We start from the raw sequence: 20632 nt of genomic DNA on the forward strand, positions 1-20632 counted from the left end.
TCATAGTATGTACTCTATCTGTTTGTCTGTAAGGACAACCATTATGAATGGCAGAGTCAGAAACTTTACTGAAGTCAGGATAAACATCTACTACCTTCCCCTCATCTGCCGAGTTCCTTGTTCAGTGTAGGAGGCTACCAGGCTGGTCAGGTGTCATTTTCCCAGTGTTAAATTCATGCTGACTGCTCCCAGTCATCATCTTGTCCATACTTTGTCTAGAATAGAAATAGCTTCTGTCTTGTCCTATTGCCTTCCCAGGCACTGAGATGAGGCTTGCTTCCTAGCCTGCAGTTTCCTGGCTTTTACTATGTTTTTCATGCTTTTTAGTGCTGTAGGCAGAGTTAATAAGAACGATGACCAAATTTTTATAGAAATATCCTTTCTATTGAAATAGTAAGGAATACAGAAAACAGCAGCCTTTTCTTTGTAGTAAAAATTGCTTTAAAAAGGCAAAGTGAGTGTTGACTCTTGTCAGCGCAAAACACTGTTGTGCATAATGTAAGGGGAATTGATTGGGGTTGGAGAGGACTTGACATCAAACTCATTGGAGAAGAAATGGACAGAAAATACCGTAAGTTTCAAGTAGTGTACACTAGTCCAATGTAGTAGAATAGCTGAGAAGTATTTTTCACTGCTTCTTACATCGATAAGAAACTGAGTTTGCGGTAGTGTTCTTGCTACTGTTCGGAATTTATTTTTTTCTTAGTGAAGCAAATATTTAATTTATCTTTGAAATGAAATGGGGAATAACTTGGATGTCTTTTTTAGGTAGTCACTATTTAACCTGGAAAATGCAGTCCTGCCTAAGTGGTTCTTGACCTGTGGAAAACCTTCTTGGGTATCCAAATGCTGTAAGAACAGCCTTGAACTTCTCAGATTCCAGTTATTACTCATGTGGTTGGTAAACTTGATATTGTTAGGCTTAATGAGATTAGGAGTAGTTTGACTGGAGAAATTCTCTTTGCAGAGAATTGTTAATGGAAAAACTGGCACAATCTTTTACTTAGCTCTTAGTTCTTAGGCTTTCCTCTCACTTGATGACATGCAAGTCACATTCACAGGCAGCAGTTGCCAGATGTATTGAAGTTCAGCAGATTGTGGCTTTGGACATAAATGCACAAATATTTTCTGCCTCTGGCAGATACAGCACAATGTTTTTTGTAGAAAAGCAGTGATCTTCCTTCCTTTCAGATGTAAGTCTAAGCTATCTATAATTTCTCTGTTGAGGCAATAGGAATCACTTATTCTGATGTCTGTTATTCTGACCCTGTATATTAGAGTCAGATTTTTAGGACATCATTCTTAAACTAGCCCATGGAGATGATTTGGGTGTTGTGCACTAGCATTCTGTTTTAAGGTACTTGGATAATTTTGTAGGTGGCTTCTGTATTTCCTGAGCTCATAAAGCCTGAACTGATGTTAGACCTTCCCAGAGGATGCATATCCCTGTAACATCTTGGATCTACTTAAGGAGCCTTGTGGCCTCAACTGTGAATAGAAATTGGTCCTGTGTGAACATGAAGAGGTTTGATTACTGCCATGTTCTTCCATTTTAAATTGAAAGGTAATGTAAACAGGTTTTTGTGCTTTTAAAGTTTACATACATTTTGCAAGTGAGCTTCACCGAGCTGTTACATGCTATTTTTAATGGGTGTGATAGTTATTTTTTCTGCTGACAAACAGAAGATGTGGATATGCTCCTCTGAAGAATACAATTTCTGAGCTGTATGGTGCTGTGTGCTACTATGTGCATAGTGTATTTAGTTCTCTTGGCTAACTTTGAAGGAGGCATGAAAAAAAATTAATTCTTCTGTCACTCTTCTGTGATTTGGAAGCATTCGATCCTTTTTTCTGAAGCAGTGGTGGTAGAATAAAATGCATCTGTGCCTGTATTTAGAGTTTTGGAAGGCTCTCATTCTCTAGGCACCCAATGGGATAGGCTGTTTCTAATTAAAGAGCACAGCTGATTTATAACTTACTTGAAGCAGCTTTTAACTTCGATCAGTTCTCAAGTTATCTTTGAGGGCTTCTTTTGTCCTGCAGTATCTAAGGGTAGAATTGCAACTACTTGAACTAAAACTCATTTGAAAATTAGGTGGGACAAAATAGTAGCCTTGCAGTACTTGTGAGATGGTTATGAAAAAGCTCCAGTCAGGCTTTTATTGCTGTGGTGAGCCAACAAGCATAAATCAAAGTGGGAAGTGTAAGTGCAGGTAAGGGCAAAACGTCACTGTGAGGAGAGTCAAGCACTGGAACAACTCATTTTCCAGAGAGGCGCTAGAGTCTCCCACACTTTCTCCGGCTGTATGTAGTTGTATAGCGGGATTAGAAACAAGTTACAGTGAAGGCTGTAACAAGTCTTAAACAAATGGGTGTGAATTATAGTAATTGCAGATGATTGCATTGTACCTAGTGCAGTCAAGATTTTTCTTTCCTCCCTTCATCCTCCATGCATGGTTGCTACTGGATCACAGTTATTGTTGCGCATGAAAACTTGAGAAAGACATCAGGATAGATTTGTGGCATGACCAGACTTCAATGGATTGGGGTATGTTGCTACTGGGAATGTGATGGGCTTTCCCCTCTATCTGTTGTAGTCTACATATACTCTGGCTGTATGCAGAAGACAAGTAGAACTCATATATATATATATATACACACACGCACACATCAATTTCAGCTAAAATAGCCTGTTGTTTGGAACCACTAGCTCAAATCTAGCCACGTTCTTTTGCTTACCTTAATGTTATCTGCTTCAAAGAGTTGATTATTCTTTGTTGGGTCTTACTTTTTATCTACCTGTTGGTATTGAGCTTCTTTTAATGAGTATTTTCACCTGCTCATTTGTCAAAGGTATTTTTACTTTGTCCTTAAATCTTCTTGTGTACTTCTACCATCATTTTACTTTGAAGATGCTCTTCTAGCCTTTACTGTGTCTAGAAGACTGAGCTCTGGGAGCTTTAGACTGAAGTATTTGAAATACTTTCATACTTTAGGTAGTATGTGGACTTTGCTTAAATTCACTGTGAAGAGCTGAAAAATTTACCTGTGTGAGTTTAATCAATCTCTTTCTAAAGATGTATTCAGCAACAGAAAAAAAAAAAGTATATTTGAATTGCAACTTGAAAGGATTATATGATATTGGTGCCTCATCAGTTTATTTCTGGACACTACCAGATGAGTTTACAGTCCAAGTTATTCCAATGTTAGAAGAGATTCTTCAGTGCATTTTCTGTTGCTCAGATCATGAATGCTTCATTTTCTCTGAGCTCTCTGCTTGAGAGACACAAATATTTTTAGCTCAGTTGGGAAACTGAATAGTGTCAGTATGGAATATCTGCATGTATCTCAGTATGGAATATCTCATCACTGTTTCTTCAGTGCTTCACTTTGAGTTTCATGCCAGTTCTGGGAGAGCCATTCAGTTGCTGTAACTGAAATTTCTCTTCTCACATTGCCCCTGGGGAAACATGGCCAGCTAGGAAACTGTGCTAAGTGTCTGCCACCACGCACTGAAAAAAGGTGTGATGGAATGTTTACGGTCGTTTTTATTCAAAGTACCTGCAGCTCTTTAAAGCCTACAGTCTTGGATTCCATGATCCACTGTGCTTACCTTGGGTTTCAGCTTGCGAGAGAAGGGATCATATCTTTTTCACTCATTCTTGTTGCAGTATTCTTGTGTGTTTTGGATAGGTATTATTTCAGACAAAATTAAGCATCAGGTCGCCTGAAAAAGTGGAACAGCTGGGGAACCATGTAAAATAGTGAACCATTTAAAAATAGTAATGTATTTTCTGGACTCCTTGTGTGGCTCTTTCCAAAGATTAGAAACTCTTCATGGGGACTGTTAAATGGGAAACTATTGTGTGCTGTGATACTAGGCTGTTGTTTGAGACTTGCTCTGCATACTTTTTTCCCATTCACTTATATTTTCATGTCATTTTTTGAGACAGAACTACCTACTGTAGTCTTGAAAAATGTATTTCAGTGGAGTTCATAAAATCTCCATATAGAAAATTCAGCAAATTGACTGTTTTAAGAGCATCTACTATGGCGTTTAGATGTAAAGAGTAGCTGAAGTCTCTTTTTGAAGTATTGTAAAAGCCCTATTTCCCATTATTGCCTGTGTGAAAATTAATAATGTTTTATTTTCTTGGTCACATGCAATAAGGAATAGTCAATTTTTTGGTAGAGAAAGCTTTGCTCTAAAAGAATATTCAGTGAGTGGGATAAAGCTATTCAAAGTACAATATGGAAAATTCTGGATTCATAAGGGATCAGTAATTTATCTTGCGTATTCCCTCAATCTATGTAGTGCTCAAAGAACAAAGTATTTAGTCTTGTGAAAGGCACAGTAAAATAGTGTTGAAACACTAGTTTGAAGCTCCAAGCTCACAGGGTAGGAACTGTTGAGACAGGAGTGTAGTGCTATTTATTGCCAGTTTAGCGCAACTTGATTTATTGTCCATAACTTAGATTTGGAAGTCTGCAGAGTGGCAGGAGCATCAGTATGTTAAAGGCATACTCAGCTGTGTCGGGTATGTGAACTACAGGTAATAACAGAAACTCCTGATTGAAGGTGATAACTCTTTGTGTAAGACATTAAAGATCAGAACAAGTATTTTGCCTGTGAAGTATTCTTCTGAGGGATCCTGTGTGTCCTTGTAAGGCTGCTGTTGCATTTAGTGTAAGGCAGCCTGATGAACTTGGTCATCAATTAATACTATGTCATTGTACTAGAGAGGCTTTTATGTAATACACAAAACTTCTGCAAAAATACAGATACTGATTTTATTGCCCTTTCAGTAACTGCTCATCATTGTTTTCTGGTGTCCAAACTTAATAGTTATTAAGAAGTATAAACAGAGATTTTTGTCCTGAAAAGCTGATTAGAAACTGACTTTTTAGTCTTTACCCTTTATGATTCTCCATGTGATTTTGGATTTGTAATCATGGACTTGGAGGTTTAAGTCTCTGTTTAGGTAAGAGGAGCAGTGAATGAATTTTATTTCTTTTTTTACTTACTCACTTTTTTTATTTGTTCATTTGTTTTATTTTCAAAATCTTGTTGGATCACAAATACAACTGTTTAAAACAATTGTCTTCTACTTCAGTTTTATGGTCTTGGTATATACTTTGATACATAAATTTACTGAAGGTCAGAAAATATCTATTTTTAAATGATTTTATTTAAAAAATGCACTAGTTGCAGAAACAGTAAAATATATCATTTTCTTGTATTTATGATAGGAATGGTCTTCTTCTGAAGTAGTGTTCAAATCAGAAGTCTTCCAGTAGTCATTAATTTATAGCTCCCTCTTTTATATGGAAATTTTTCATTCTACTAATTTTGACATGTAACTTGCAAGATCACAATCTGGATTTTTTTGTTGTTGCTGGATTTAGATTTTTTCCTAAATATTTAAATGCATTAATTTAAATTTATTTTTCCTAATTATTAAAATGCATTGTCACTCATTGTCACTCTCTCTTATCCCAGTAGTGTAGTCTTTCATTTTCTGGTTCTTTCACTCTAAGTTTTCTTTTAATCTCTAATGTGTGATTAAAGTTTCTTCTGCTTAGAGAAATCAGGATTTCTGATGCCTAACAGAAGGGAGACTGTCATTAACACTGGAGAATTATGGATTTCTAGAATTCAAAAAACTGCTTGCTTATCGTTTGAAGTGTGGTAGCAAGCCTCTGTGTGCATAAAAATAATTCTCAGATTATTTTACTCTCATCACTAGTCACATTGAGCTTTAAGGGATGAAAAACTAAATTAACTAAACCATGGAGCTATGCAAAATTTGATTTTGAATGTCTCTGTGTATCTACATGGGAAATTCTGGAACAACCTTTAAACCTGAAAGAGTATTATATGGAACAGTGTTTATGAGAAATTAGCCCAGAGAGGCTAAACAGGCTTAATTATTTAAGTTCAGCCCTAAGACTAGCAAGCAGGAAAATCTGAGCCTTTATCAAATTCCAAAACTTAATTTTTCAAGGCTGATGTCCACTATATTTTTTCACCTTGTGGAGTGCCTTGGTAGCAGTTTATTGATGTAGTGTAACCACTGTAACAATTTTTTATATATATATATATATATATATATATGTGTGTGTGTATGTATATATGTGCGTTGAATTATTGAGGGATCATGCATTGCAAACTGTGACATGTGATAAATTTTATGGGACGCAACAGTTTTTTTCCAGTAGGTTGCTTTCCTTGAAGTCAGGTGGCACATGTGGTGGATGCATTTCTTAAAAACAACCAAAAACCTGTTTTGAGCTTGACTTCTTGACTGGGATGACTCTGTGCTCCAGGCAGAAAATATAATCTGCTCTGTATATTTAAAAAAACCCCATGAAGATAGAATATTTTTGCCTTGGCTAGTGGTTGTTCTGTTGTCTACAGGTGTAATACACGGGGCTTTGATCTGGTCACCTCAGTCTGAGCAGCTGTGACCTTGGTCAGCATTCTCAGTGAGAAACTTCACAGAAAAATTGGCACCTTCCAGATTTCAGTTGCAGTTTTTTTCTGCTGTACACTGTCTTATATATAATCGATTGGGTTCTATTTTTTTTTAACATACCTTCCTCAGAGTTCCTATCTTTACAGTTAAGAAGAAAAAACCTCCTTGTAATGCCAAATATAAGCTGTGACTCCTTGACTTCTGTTTGATCAGCATTTCTGTAACAGCTTCCTTTGCTTTTTAAATTTTATATAAATAGGTTATATGGATCTTTGGACATAATATTACCTTGTTACTGGAAGTGTATGCATTTGATACGTGCTCCCTTGGACCTTTTCATGGTCACAAAATATCTGTCTGCTCCATTATACTAAGAGGAACGTAGAGTTGGTAGGGAATTGAATTTACACTGCTGATTTTGTATTTTTAGCTTTCATGTTGTTTATGCAGAATGGAGTCCTGACTTAGTGATTGGTTCACACTGCAGAGATTCAAAATCTTTCATAAAATAGGTAATATGGTCTGTTGGAGGAAACCAGAAAATGTAATTAGTCCATGGTAAATTTACTACTGGACCATGTCTCCGCTAATGGACCTTTCTGGTCTTTAAAATCAGCTTGTTACAGCACTGGGATTCCATCTCAAAGTGGTTGCATTGCATTGCTGTAGCATTTGTAATTTAACACAACTTTTTCTTTTTCTTTCCAAAGGCGCCTAAACAGAAATAACCTCCAGTTGCTTTCTGAGCTGCTCTTTCTGGGGACGCCAAAGTTATACAGGCTGTAAGTAGGCACGGCCCAATAACTATTTTTTGGGAAAATTTGGATTTGGTCTGTTGTCGTGTCTTGCTTGAGAATTATGTTTTGCCTCACATTGAGCTAAAATGTCTTGGAACATAGATACTTTGTTTAAACTGAGTACTTCCTTTGATTGCTTTGCAATATATTTTTTTTTAATTTTATTTTACATCTGGGTCAGATACTGATACTTGTATGAGAATATTGTCCTTTATTCCCACTTCTGTAAGGAAGTTTTTCTGAAAGAATACTTTGATTATCCTTTTCTCCTCTTTGGGTTTTTTTAATTGTTACTGTGTTAAAAGAACTAAGAAATGCCTGTGGAGATTCTGACCCAGAGATGCAATACTATATAGGCACTTTGGTTTTGTGATGATCTGCTTTTGTGGCTATACACACTTGGCCAAAAAAATGATAGCTTTGGCAAACGCTAGGTCTGTAGAGCAGTCTCTCCTTTGTCCCTTCACAGAGAAGACAAAGCTAGTAACTCAAGCTCTGGGAAGAAAAAAACAATGAAATGCTTTACCTTTACCTTTAATAAAAAAGACAACAAATCGAGGAATGAGTGTTTTGTTTTGGTTGTATTACTTACAATAATTACTCTTATTTCCTCTAGGCAATATTTTAAAATACATGGTTTGACCCATCGTCCTTTCTAAGAAGCCACTTAATTCTGTTGCAGTTGAAATGTGGCAAAAAGTTTAGAATCTGGTTTATTTGAGCACAATAAATTGCAGGGTACCTTTCAGTTACAGTATGTCTTATGGAAGGGATAACACATGACATGCTTAAGTAGGCTTTGACAAGGTTGTACCAGTTCAGCCTTTTTTAATTTAGATATGTTTGATACATTTCTTCAGACTCCAGGTGAGATTTCTGCTCTTGAAATTGCTGGTTAGTACTAGGTTTCATCACTTATGTGTTTGGAAAAAGAAAAGTCAAGTTGGAGGAAAGTGGGATTCCTCTTGTTTCCACTTTAGTATATGGAATTATGTTTGAGAACAAATGCAATGCTTTTATTTTTAGTTTATTTTTATTTTAGTATTGTGAAATAATAGTTCTTTTCTCCCTTCTTATAGCAATATACAATAGCAAACTGAAAATTACTCCTGTTATTGTAAACATTTATCTTTGTGTATTTTGTTTTATTCCATTGCCTTAAATGTATACTTTGTTTCCAGAAATTCCCTCTAGTTGTAATGAGTTCTTAAATGACTAGGTCAGAAAGCTGCTGAAGGCTTTTTTCCTAACAAAAATATTTTGCTCTGCTATAATATTATAATATATTCAAATGTGGTATTATATATTAACAATTGAGTCTTTTATAATTTCCGTTAACTGGGATAAAGACATTACTTCTATCAGGAAGGACATGAAAGGGATTTATGATCATTTTATTAATACACCTACAGTGTAACGGTTGCTACCTAGATTCATATAAAATAGAAATGAGCCGTAATTTGCAGGCAAAAAATGGATACACGCTTCAGTCAAAATCGCATTTGAATATATTATTTCAGAATTGTGTACTTGATATACAGAATTGTATTTGTATGTGATTTGATAGATGCTACTCTTAAATCTACAACATCCTTTGACAGAAGGCACACAACTGCTCATAGTGTATATGGGGGAAAGTAAGAGATCACGGGCTTCACAGTATTAAATTTCCTCTGCCTAAGGGTTATTGTTGATCAGACCATGAAAGTGAATGTCTGGTTATAATGTATTCATGTTTAAAAGAAAATATGAATGATAGTAAAAAACTACAGCTGCTTAGCACTAAATTTGTACTTAAAAAATGCCAGGCCAGCAAAGGCACTGATGTTACTTGAATGTTTGTGGTCAGTTTCAAGATAATACGTAGCTTGTTCCCTTTGAAGGGTATAAAGTGATTTGGTTTTTTACATATATATCATTGTATATGCTTAGATATATTTACATCCAAATAAATATTTTTCTAAGGAGAATTAAAGTTCTCTAAACATGATCAATAATGTATATATATTTTTTCTTTGGGTTTAGTATTTGTTTTTGGCATTTAACAGCTAATCAAACAATGTGTGTACTGCGAGGTTTCAACATACTATTGAGCTCCTGTGAATAATAATTACCATTTGACCCTTGGCTGTAAATGAGATGCCAGGTGAAGAAGCACATATGCTTGTTGTGTAGGCTAAATGCAATATAAAAGAAAGAGGTTACACTGTATATGAATTATGATTCGACACAGTTGGTTGCCGCCAGCGGCCGGCTATGCTTTCCCTTTGCTGTCTGCTCCAATTTCTCTTTGGACGGGTTGAGAGAGCACTGTGTGTTCAGGTCAAGATGTTTGCCTAGAAATAGTAGTACAGTTGCAGCTGTGTTTGCTGGAGCAGGAGACTAGTTTAAATAGCATTACCATTTATCCAGTCCATTAACAGAACTCTGTAAAATAATACCAACTCTGCATAAACTACAGGACAGTGTAATAAAATTACAAGCACTTGTTGACAGATGGGAAGTGTAAGTAAAGGAAAGCAATAGGTTGAGAATTTAAAAGAGACAGTGCATTATTTTGTGTGTCTAAAGACACTTAATTTCAAAGGTAGTTAAATTATTTTTCAGGCTACTTTCTTTCCAGTTTAGCAGCCATCTAAGAAATCTCCTGGAACTAGTTAAAATGGATAATTTTAGTCAAAGCAGAAGCTGATTTTCCCATTAACAGCTATCTGTTTTAACATAAATATTTCAGTAGGAAGTAGTTAATGCTAAAAATAGTATGAAGAGTGCTGTAGGGTATATCAATCTTTCCTTGCAAGCAATCTCTCAAAGCACAATGTATGTGAACCTGTGTTTTGATGCAATACCATTAAAATAAAGGTGCTGTTTGAAATCCCCTGGGATGATTATAAAAGTTCTTGCTCAACAAGTAACATTCCTACAAGGAGGAGCATTTTTTGGTGACCTGTATGCCCACTCCTGCTATGTTAGTGTAGTGTCAGGGATGGTACCTTAGCACAGAGAATGACCACAGCCTAGGGAGTGCTTATCTGAGGCAAATAGATTTTGACTGCTTACTTTGGCTGGTTAGATCACAGTTCATTGATTGCTGTTTGCTGCAGGATACTGAGTGCTGGATACAAGCTGTTTGAAAAATCAGTTTTAAGAAGTATCTTTATTAATCAGTGGCATGTAAAGGTTACTGAATTATATGCACAAAGCTTGTCCCTTTTGATTTACATTTCTTCTGCTTGGAATGTGGTTAAGTTTCTTTACTGACTATTATCTGTGTAAGTTAGGCAATGTTGGCCTTGAAAAAAAAGAAATCAACCTTTGTAGTGAATGTAGTCTTATATGTTTTTTCTTTTAATATGTGTACTTGAAGATACACACGTATCTTTCTCCTCTAAAGGGAAAAACTTCCAGAACTTAATGTATTCTCATTAATAAGCATCAATTTTGAGATGTATGTTAGTCACTAAAAAAATTCCTAACAGCAAATAATTACTGGGAAAAAGTAAACATCAAAAAAACTTAAAAAAAAAAAAATCTTAGGCCGGAACAACAGCAGCAGCAGCAACAACAAAACACGCCATACGGGGGGGCATTGCAAAAATTCCTCCTGAATTAATTTCTGCCAGCTATGATTAAAGTGTGTGGTACTAGATGTGTCAGACACCATAGTTCTCTGCTTCATTTTACTCTTGGCCTCTTTGGCCCCTGCCACAATAAATCCCACAATGGTTGGGCAGGAATTGCAGGTTACAGTTGCCAGGGTTACCGTTGTCCGGCCAGACGACATCATTACTCATCCCGGCCCAGGCTGTTCCCGGCGCGGGCAGCCCGCGGCCCGGAGCTTCTCCTTCTCCCGCTGCCTCTGGCTGCTGGGGCTGGAGTGCCCTTTGCATCACTTGCTGAGCCTTGTTTTGCTTTTACCCTTGTCGAGAGAGGGGAGGGGGGAAAAAAACCAAAAGACACCCACAAACAAACAAAAAAGGTAAAGCCATCCGTATCAGATAGGAAGGGAAAAAGGTAATAAGATGGGGCATGTAAGGTTCTAGAACAAGGACTTTTAAATATTTTTGTTTGCTGGACTCCCTATTGTTAAGGTGTAATTTATGATTTTGTCATATTTCTTTTGCACAGTAATCATGATAAATGAGACTGTGGTCATAATTTTGTAGAAAAGGCACTTATCTTCAGTCTGACTCCATTTTAACAACTCAGTAAAAGAATCACTCATTAGAAAAATGCTTGTTATCTCAAAGCCGCTGAAATATTCCAACTGCAAACAGCTGCTCTGGGTGTTAAATCAAATGAGAAGAAAAAATTAGTTTCTCCTTTTGAAATGGCAATATTGAAGAAATCTTCTCCTTTTGAGAGTAGATTGTTAATAGAACTGCTGTAAGGTAAGCGCCATGTGTTGTTACTGCAGCACAGTGGAAACCATTACATTCATTACAGACGTGGGTTGAATGGACAAAAATTTAAGAAAGACTTATTCAAACATGAATTATGAAGCCACCTTGTTGCTATATCCTCCCCAGGATAGTGTGTTGAGGTATTTTACTAACTTGTTTGAGTTTTTATTATTTGTTATGGTATATTCTAGCAGCACGCACACAAGGCAACTCCATTATATGTATTTTTTTTTCATGTGTTAGAATTAAATCTTATCATTTTATGGCTAATTTATTTGCCTGAAGCAAGTAGGACTTCCCTTCATTGTATCGATCTGGCTTGTGTTCGGACTAGTATTTTTTTTACCATAGTTGCTTAGTTCAAGTACAAGAATGAAATGCTTTAGCTAGCCAGTTAAGTTCAGTTGGCAAGAATACAGTGATTCTAGTGGTAGTAAGTTTTTAAATACTAGCATTATTTTGTTAGCACCACCCTTGAACTGTGACTATAGTTCTCAGAATGTAACTATTTTTCAAAATTACTATTTAGGGAAGACATACTAGTAAGGCATATTAGTATAGGTATAAATGAGTATACAATTCTGGCTTTGTGAATATGAGTAATTACTACTCTTTTTTGCAGTGTGCAAGCACACTTGTTGGTTTGCTATGTCACTGCATTTTTGCTAACGAGAAGTCTTATTGCCCCAGTATGGAATGTTTTCGGGGTGAATGTGGTCCCTTAAGCTGCATGGCCACTGCCAGTTACTTTTCTGAAAGTTTGTTTTTATATAATCCCAGTTGGTAGACAGACCTATCTACAAAATAAAAGAATTAGTGTGTATTAAAAATATGCTTGTTAAGGTTCATTGCCTGTAAGAATAAACCAAAGCAATGGAGAACATGTTACCTCTGTGCTAGATTTGTAATATCTGCTCTCTGGCATTCATTCCTGGCATGGAGGAGCTAGGAATAAACTTTTGTGAGACCTTACAAGCACTGTTACTTTTGTTACTTGCTCATTCTTAATATAAAGGCAAAAAGGACCAGGGACCTCAAACGCTTTATGCAATTTGACTCGCATGTTCACCTTTTTTCTGGTCCTACCATCACCTGCTTCTGCCTTACTTTAATTCTCTGCTATAATGTTTCAAAATGGAAAATTCCTCATCTCAAGGTACTGAACAAGACAAAAACACCACTGTAGCTTTGCTTCAGACATAAGCCTTACTGATACAGCAGGATGGCATTTTAGAGAATTTTGGAAGTGTTGCAAAAATGCTTACAATTCATCAGGTGATGATTTTTTTTTTTTTTTTTTTTTAGCAAAGAAACAAGTATTGCTTGTATGCATTTGGTGTACAACTTGCTGTAACTATATCCTAGCAACAGCAAGCATTCGGTCTTAGATTCAGCTGGGTGTAAATGTTGGTAGAGCCAGCATAAACTTTTGAAATGTAGTCAGAAAAATAAAAGTAAAATGAACTATCTCTGTGCAATTATTGGACTTCAAACTTCACTATGTTACTCTTCCTACCCTTTCTTATAGAACCTCTTAATCTGTTGGCCTTTCCTGAGCTATGCTTGCTTTTGGATTTGCATGTCACCTGCTATGGTGCTGTGCAGGAAAAAAAGGTGTACCAAATATCCAAGTGAATTGTTGTTACTGGAAGTAATAGTATGAGATTTTTGAAATTGGAAACAAACTATTTTATTGTGAAATGATGCTCCTCAGTATGGTTGTTTATTTTTTACTTATAAGATAATTGGAAGCTGTCTTTGAATTGTGATTGAATTTGCCTTTATTTCTTTAATTATAAAAATGTAATTTTGTTGGTTTTTTACAACTGATATTTCTTTTGCTATGGGATAAAATGGCAAGTTGAATGCACTGCTAGGGCTGTAAATTAATTCTGATCTGAGCAGGTCACTAACTCTTTATGTAAGCTGCATTAATAAATGATATAGTTACCTAATTTCAGCAAAAGGCATCTATAGGGATATCCAGGCATTGGACTTTGATCGTTGTGATTCTGTTATGCATATAACTTTGGGGGTTTATTATTAGAACAGACACTCCAAAACTGTTCAGTCACTTTTAACTTTAATTGAAAATTTATGTTAATCACCAAGCAAATAAAATATGACTTACAGGAATTCTTCCTGACCAACATAAGTATCTGTGTTATTTAAATATTTTTATGCTGTTAGCTGCTGGCATTTAAATGTCTAATGTGAAAACATGAATCATAATGATTACTCAAGCCATAGCTCTATTTAAATAGTGTGGTGGTATTCAGAGAAATTGAGAGGTCTACTTTAGCTATTGTGACTTTGGTACTTTGACACCAAAATCAAATAGCTATCTCCTGTGTCTTTGTTGACATCATAGCAGTTAAAGCTGAGACTTGTGTTTGAATAGAAGAATAAAAGTTGTGGTTTTGGATCACCTGTAACCATATTCATGTCCGGTCTCAATCAGTCCCTGGGTTGTTCCTGGAGGGTTGACCTTGAAATCTTTGGTAAATTATGATACAGGAAACTGTTTAGTCAGGAGTTACGTAGAGAACTGAAACTCAGCGAAGGAAGTAATGAAAAGTAAAAAAGCATGTCAGAGGAATTGCCATTATTATGTGGTGCAGAAATATGGTGTGAAATGTTGTAAAGAGGACATCTGTAGGTCTTGGCTTGCACGGAGTGGACGTTTAAGTGCAGCCGTGTCATCCTGATTAAAAAAAAAGAACAGAAAAGAGGAATAAATCAAGCCAAGGGAAAAATCTGAAAGTATAGAGGCTTGTCCCTGTGATAGTAGGTTTCTTCTACAAGTGGAAGATTAAGGCCTAAAGTAACTGAATAGCTGAGAAAAGTCCAAAGAAAAGTTGATTGCTTCCCCTCCAAGAGTTCCAGTTGATTGAAAAAAGCCTAATTTAAAGTTCTGTTTGTTCTGTGTCTTAAACCATCAGAATTTTCTTTTAGAACTGGGGGAATGCTCTGGAAGAAAAAGAATCCAAGGATAAAAAGTCATTGCAGGCCAACAATTGTTCCTAATCCTCACAAAATGCTGGAGAAATTAAATTTATTCTTTATTGCTCAAAGTGTTACCTAGGTCACTGGGCGATGGGAAAATTGAACTGGAAGTCGAGTAGGCACAATCTTTGTTTTGTGTCTAGATGCTTAACCTTAGACACGACAAGGCATCTTAGTGTGTTGTGGGAACTTGGTTCAGAGAATTAACACCAGGACGTTTATTACCCTGGATTTATAATGGGCTATGCTGTCAGCAGATGAAAATGTTGTGTTTACATTTCAGTGTTAAATGATCATTTAATTAACACCTAAGAGGAAAAAAAAAAACCCTCGTGAAATTCTTAGCAGCTTTTATTGTTGGTTTCCTTGGAGGTTTTAATATCCAAGTTATGCTGTGGTTGCTTCTATAATACGGCTAGAAAAGACATTTATGAAGGCAATCAAGAAGGACAGACAGTTTAACCCCTGTTGACCCTTCATCCTGAATGTTGATTGATATAGCATTTTAAATGCATTGAATTTGTTTTAAAGCTTCTTTAAAGTTACTCACACAGCGTTCAAACAACGCAATATTTTTCCATTTGAAAATATTTCCCAAAGTGTACTATCAGTTTTTCTTAGAAATAGCTAAGGTATATAGAATTTATAAACAAAAATTTTACTGTAGTTAAAATAAAGTTGTTGTTTTGTCAGATTTGTCTGTAAGTTCTTGATAAGGACATACGAGCTTCTATAAGAAAAAACGAAAAGGTAGGTTGAAACACAGATCGTGTTCTGGTTCCAGCAGCTACTTTCCACGTTCTTCAAAAAGAATAGGAAATTGGCAAGGGACAGAACATCACTACAAAATTGTGTATCCACTTTACCCAGCACAGATCCACTTCCGTATGTTCCATTGTTTCAAAGTCAAGGCTGTCTAAAAGATTTAACTTGCTCTGGGTGCTTCATAATGCTTTTTGTTGTAATTTTGATCTACAAATGCTTTCTGCAATAATGCTGCCCTGGAAAGCATGTTTGAATAGGGTTGTTTTTGCATCCTACATCTAATGCTAGATGAAATGCTCTTTGTTAAAGAGTGGATGCGTTTCAGCTGATGTGTTTTTACAAACACACTGTAGTAAAAACTGAAATTACATACAGGTTTATAGATTGTTTTGGAGGCTGTTTGTTTATTATTTGGTCTTTGCTCAGGGAATAAATTCCACAGTTTTAAAGCATGTTAAGTGAATAATAATAAAAAGCCCAGCTTAAGTCAATTATTGATGATCCACAAATTTTATTGTGTTCTTTTTGTTTTTCCTGATGATCATATCCTTCTCTCATGTCAATAACTGAGTTAGAAAACAGATGGAATCTGCTGATACAGGAAATGTTCCTTTTTTTTTAAGCAACTGACATAAACCATCTAACACTTGATGAAATATTACAGCTGCAGTGAGTCTTCTATCTGCAGTGGGATCTTAATGTTTTTCAAACTTATCTGAATATATTTATTAAGTTGGAATTTAATATTCAGATAGAGACTAGCATTTGCTTTTGTCTCAAACATTTGAACATTTAGAGTAAAAACAGTGTATTGCAATTTCAGTCTTTTCTTCAGTGTTTTTAATTAAAAATAATTCTGCAATATCCATTTCTTAATTGACATGTTGGATTAAGGAGCCTTCGGATATGCTTAGGATAGATAAGAAAGGCTTACCCTGCAGAACGTGTAGCTTGCTCTCTTCTCAGTCCTGGTAGAGCCTGTGGGTTTGCTGTGCTGGTGAGGGATTAAGATGAGCAGTGCATGTTGGAAGATTTAGGCTACACTTTCTACATGCAGACCAGTAAACTTGAGCTGAAACTACACTGAACTGGTTGGGACACGGAGGCCTGGGGGGAAGGTCACATACATGATCTAAGTACCAATTAAAGGGACTCTCATTGTGGTAAGGAAAGTGCTGATGTACAAAGCGCAGTACTTGGTCTTGGAGAAGAACTGAAGTCAGGGCTGCAGTGATGAACAACCCAGACTGTTGTCCGGATCCTTGTAGCTGTTGTTAGGGTACTTAGAGCCAGTGCTGGTGGTTTTACTTGGGAAAGGCTGCTTGTGAATGCTGAGCGGGTTTATTCTCTCCATCAGACACTTGAGAGGCCTGCTCTGCTGATGGCTGTTCAGACCCACCTCATGGGGAATAAAGCTGAGACTTGCAGAACTCTTTTCATCTTTACAGCCAAGCCCAGGTGCAGGCTCTAGCTGGCTCAAGAGTGTTTAAAGGACCACACTCTGAAGGCTTCTTTCCAGTGCCCTTCGTCTTTAGGGGGAAGAAATAAGGGCTGAATTGGGGGGGTAATCCTTTCAGTTAAGCACTCCTTGACGATTTTCAGGGTAACATGTACAAGAGAGAAAATCTTTGCCTCTTTTCATTTCTCCTTCTATCCAGACAGTTCAAATTTTTTTCCCTATGAATGTGTAATCCATACAAGTTGTAAGGAAGGTCTGCTCATACTTTTTAAGGTAGTGTGTACAAGGAGAGGTATGGTGGCAGTTGTTCAGTGCTTTTAGTACTTTGACACGGGGAAGATAGAAGAAACATCAACTCTCCTTTTTCCCCACTCTTGTGGCTTTTTGTAGGAGTGGTGGATAGCTGGCAGGGATTGAGATAGTTGATCTGAAGCTGCAAAGGTTGCATATTGAATTTGGTAAGACCTGCAGGGAAGAGTTGCAATGAAGATAGGATAACAGCTAATATAATGAAAGTAGATTTGTAATAGCTGTTTCTCTGAATACATAGTTATGGAAGGCTTATTAGAGAGAAAAGAATGCCAACGTGCATCTAAAAGAGGGAGGAAAGAATTTAAAAAGCTTAGCAGTACTATAGAAAGATGACCTAAAAGCTTGGCACTGACGCATATGTATACTGCATGAAAGCAGTGATCATTTCTGAGACAGGAGAAAATTCCTGTCTGCTCCTTATTACTTCTGTGTAAGTGTTAAATCTAGTCAATGATTAATTGATTGTCATATGAATTTTGCATTCTTTGCAGAAGGCAAGAGGCTTAATTCCCTTCTAGATTTTAGTAAAGTCTGTAAATTCAATAGAGCAAATATTTCTGTGTGACCCTCCTATGCTGTAACTTCTTATAGCAGTAGTACTCTCCTCATCACTTATGTGCCTACAACACAATAAAAATACTAGTCAAAAAGCAATACTTTGTTAGAGTTATTTCTAAAAATGACAAAACAGAACTTTTGTGAGGTGGAAAGCCTACCGAATCTGTAGAGGAATGCTTTGCCACTTGATCTCTAGTACCATGTTCATGTCAGAGGTGCAGAAGCCAAAGCTGCTCATTTGGCACAGGGTACAAATATGTCCCAAGGGAAAATTTTGGTTTTGTATGTAAGTTTAACAGATGCCCAATTTAAATCTCAACTATGACAAAATCATAACCGCGGTGTTGCTTTTCCTTGGCTCACCATTGAGGGTAGTGATACACATTCAGTTTTGAGGGTCTAAAAGCCTGCAGATCATCTTTACTGTTCTGGCTGATAACGGTGGCTCTATTTATATAAAAGAAGAGAATCTTTTACCGTACCGTGTTGTAAGTCTTGGACTAGGAAATAATCAGAAAATTGCACAACTGTTTTTGAGATCTATCTTAAAGATGATTGTTAGTAAAATTTGTTCAACTACCATGCAATATTAAGACAAAGCAATTTTGCGATGTGCAATGTACTTTCACCTTTAAATTCTTGCATATAAAACTATATGCTCTGTTCAAAGATGCTAGGGCATGGGCAGTTGTGCCTGAAGCTTTAGATACTGGGGTGAAGTATTTATTGGGTCCATTGCTTTGTAGTCTATTGGTTGCTGATCTGAACTGTTTAAACAGCATACCAGTAATTTCTGGTAGAGGAAATAATAGTGAGGGATTTAAATTAAAAAAAAAAAAGGCATGTTGGAATTATATCTTCTGTGGATATACACTGGAGAATGTGGGAAATATAAAATATGGCAAGCTAGAGATTGTAATCACTGGGGAAAAAGCTATTGTGAACGATTTAATAATAGCTGTAAATGTGCTGCATGGAACAACAACATCATCCCATTTCATGTATACGTATCAAAGGCACTGCAGGAAATGGAAAGTATTTCTAACTTTGTTATGGAGTTTTGCAAAACTGGTGATGTGGTTTGCTTTGCTAGTTAATTTTATGGGAAGTTCACTTAAAATGCTTATTTTTTTCCATTTTGTTGCAACATTAAAAATATTTCACTAATATTTTGGCTAAACTGAGGGGTTTTCTGTTCTTGTGAATCGGGTTGCAAAACCTATTTTGTCTTTTTCCTCAGTCAAATGAAAGAAAATTGAAATGAATTTGAGTTGTAGGGAAGGCTTTAATTAACATGTGCTGTTAGCTTGTTTATATGAATGGAATAGCAAAATGACATCAGTATTACGTGTGCATGTATATTGGGAAGAACAAAAAGCAAAACTGGGAGAAATGTAGTTGAATTAGGAAGTTGATTGGTTGAGAAACGATTTCTGCAGGGAATTGCAAGTTTTTGAGATGGATGACCTAAGAATGATCATTTGGTGTATATTCAGCATTGAAGTAAAAATAATAATACTGCTACCAGATACATAAATTCTTATTAAAGAAATAGAACTGTACAGTTTGCTGGAATAATAAATTCACAAGATTTAACATTTAGGAATAACAGGAGTGTTGGATTTTCTCTGTAGTAGCTGAAAAGAAAAGCTTTTTCTGCTATTTGTTCTGTTGTTTGCTGGTCTCCAAACCATTCTGTTACAGCTCTCTTCATTGTGATTTTATCCACAAAGGTGCCAAGTGGGGAGAGGAGCCTAATTCTTTTTGCAGTATGAATGACAGCTTGCATTGTTATCTTCCATGTAATGTATCTGACTAGGGTGGTGAAAAGGAGTCAGATGGAGCCATCACTGCTGGCCAGCAGTGCTTCTCATACCTAGACAGACTCTACACAGTGACTTGGTAGTAGGGGGTAAATTTCATTCTGAAACATGAAAAAGTTAACATCTAACTGAAAGTTGCAAATACTTGGGAATCTGCTAATTGCTGATTTATCTTTTTGTCCAGGGAAGATGTTGTTTTACAAGAGCTGCAGATTACCATAGTAGTTTGTAATGTAGGATTGAGACCTAGAGAGCCTTTCAATGCTGGCAGAAAAGTGTATTATTTCACATGCCTACTCCAGAGAAATTTAGATGAAGGTGCATAAGAATTGTTGCATGTTGAATAAACAAAAGTATAAAACATTTTGTATTAAAAAAGCATAGTTTTGTTCCTGTTGCTGTTTAAAGACTTCAAAGTCTGTTTCCTGAAGTAAAGCGCTATAAGGATAATCACTCAGATTTGTGTATTCCATGGAATAGGAATTTGAGCGTTCACAATTCTGCCTTTGACGCATACAGCAAGGCCTTAGTGTGTGATGTGTTTGCATGCAAATGTATTGACACTGGTAGTTCTTTGGGCCTTCACTATTACTGTTTAAGATACTAACATTTTAAGACAAACAAAAACAACAACCCCCCCCAAGGAACTAAAACAAATCCTGGTCATTGAGAAGCAGTCAAAAAGAAAATGCTAATAAAGGTGGAGATGTCTGTCTTGAAAAGATTTCTCTGTTTCTCCAAAAGAAAATAATAAAGAAAAATGTGTTCATTAAATGTTGCATTATTATTTGATGAATTAGAGACATAAATTTGGAACCTAGCTTAATATCTTCATATAGTGAATGTGATGCTGTAGTTTCAGTTTATAGTTCCTTAGAAATGTACAGCTTTTTAACTGTGTACTTTGTTGAAAATGGAACTTAAACTAGGTTCCTGTAACCGTGTTCAGAGCCTCCTTTTTGGCATTAGCTGTGGGTGGTATTGTTTTTTAAGTAAGTCTGCTGTTATTAATGTGTTTTGTTCACCTTACTTG

At 36.2% G+C, this 20632-nt stretch overlaps 1 protein-coding gene across 1 annotated transcript in view; it reads left to right on the plus strand.

The window, feature by feature from the left end:
* The window catches only part of SLIT2 (slit guidance ligand 2), a 241465-nt gene that overhangs the window by 13554 nt on the left and 207279 nt on the right, over positions 1-20632 (plus strand). Inside the window, exon 4 of the mRNA XM_058420666.1 lies at positions 7187-7258. Coding sequence (XP_058276649.1) covers positions 7187-7258 — 72 coding nt within the window. The remainder of the gene's footprint in view (positions 1-7186; positions 7259-20632) is intronic.

This window comes from Hirundo rustica, chromosome 5, assembly GCF_015227805.2.
Source record: "Hirundo rustica isolate bHirRus1 chromosome 5, bHirRus1.pri.v3, whole genome shotgun sequence".
Classification (NCBI taxonomy): domain Eukaryota; kingdom Metazoa; phylum Chordata; class Aves; order Passeriformes; family Hirundinidae; genus Hirundo; species Hirundo rustica.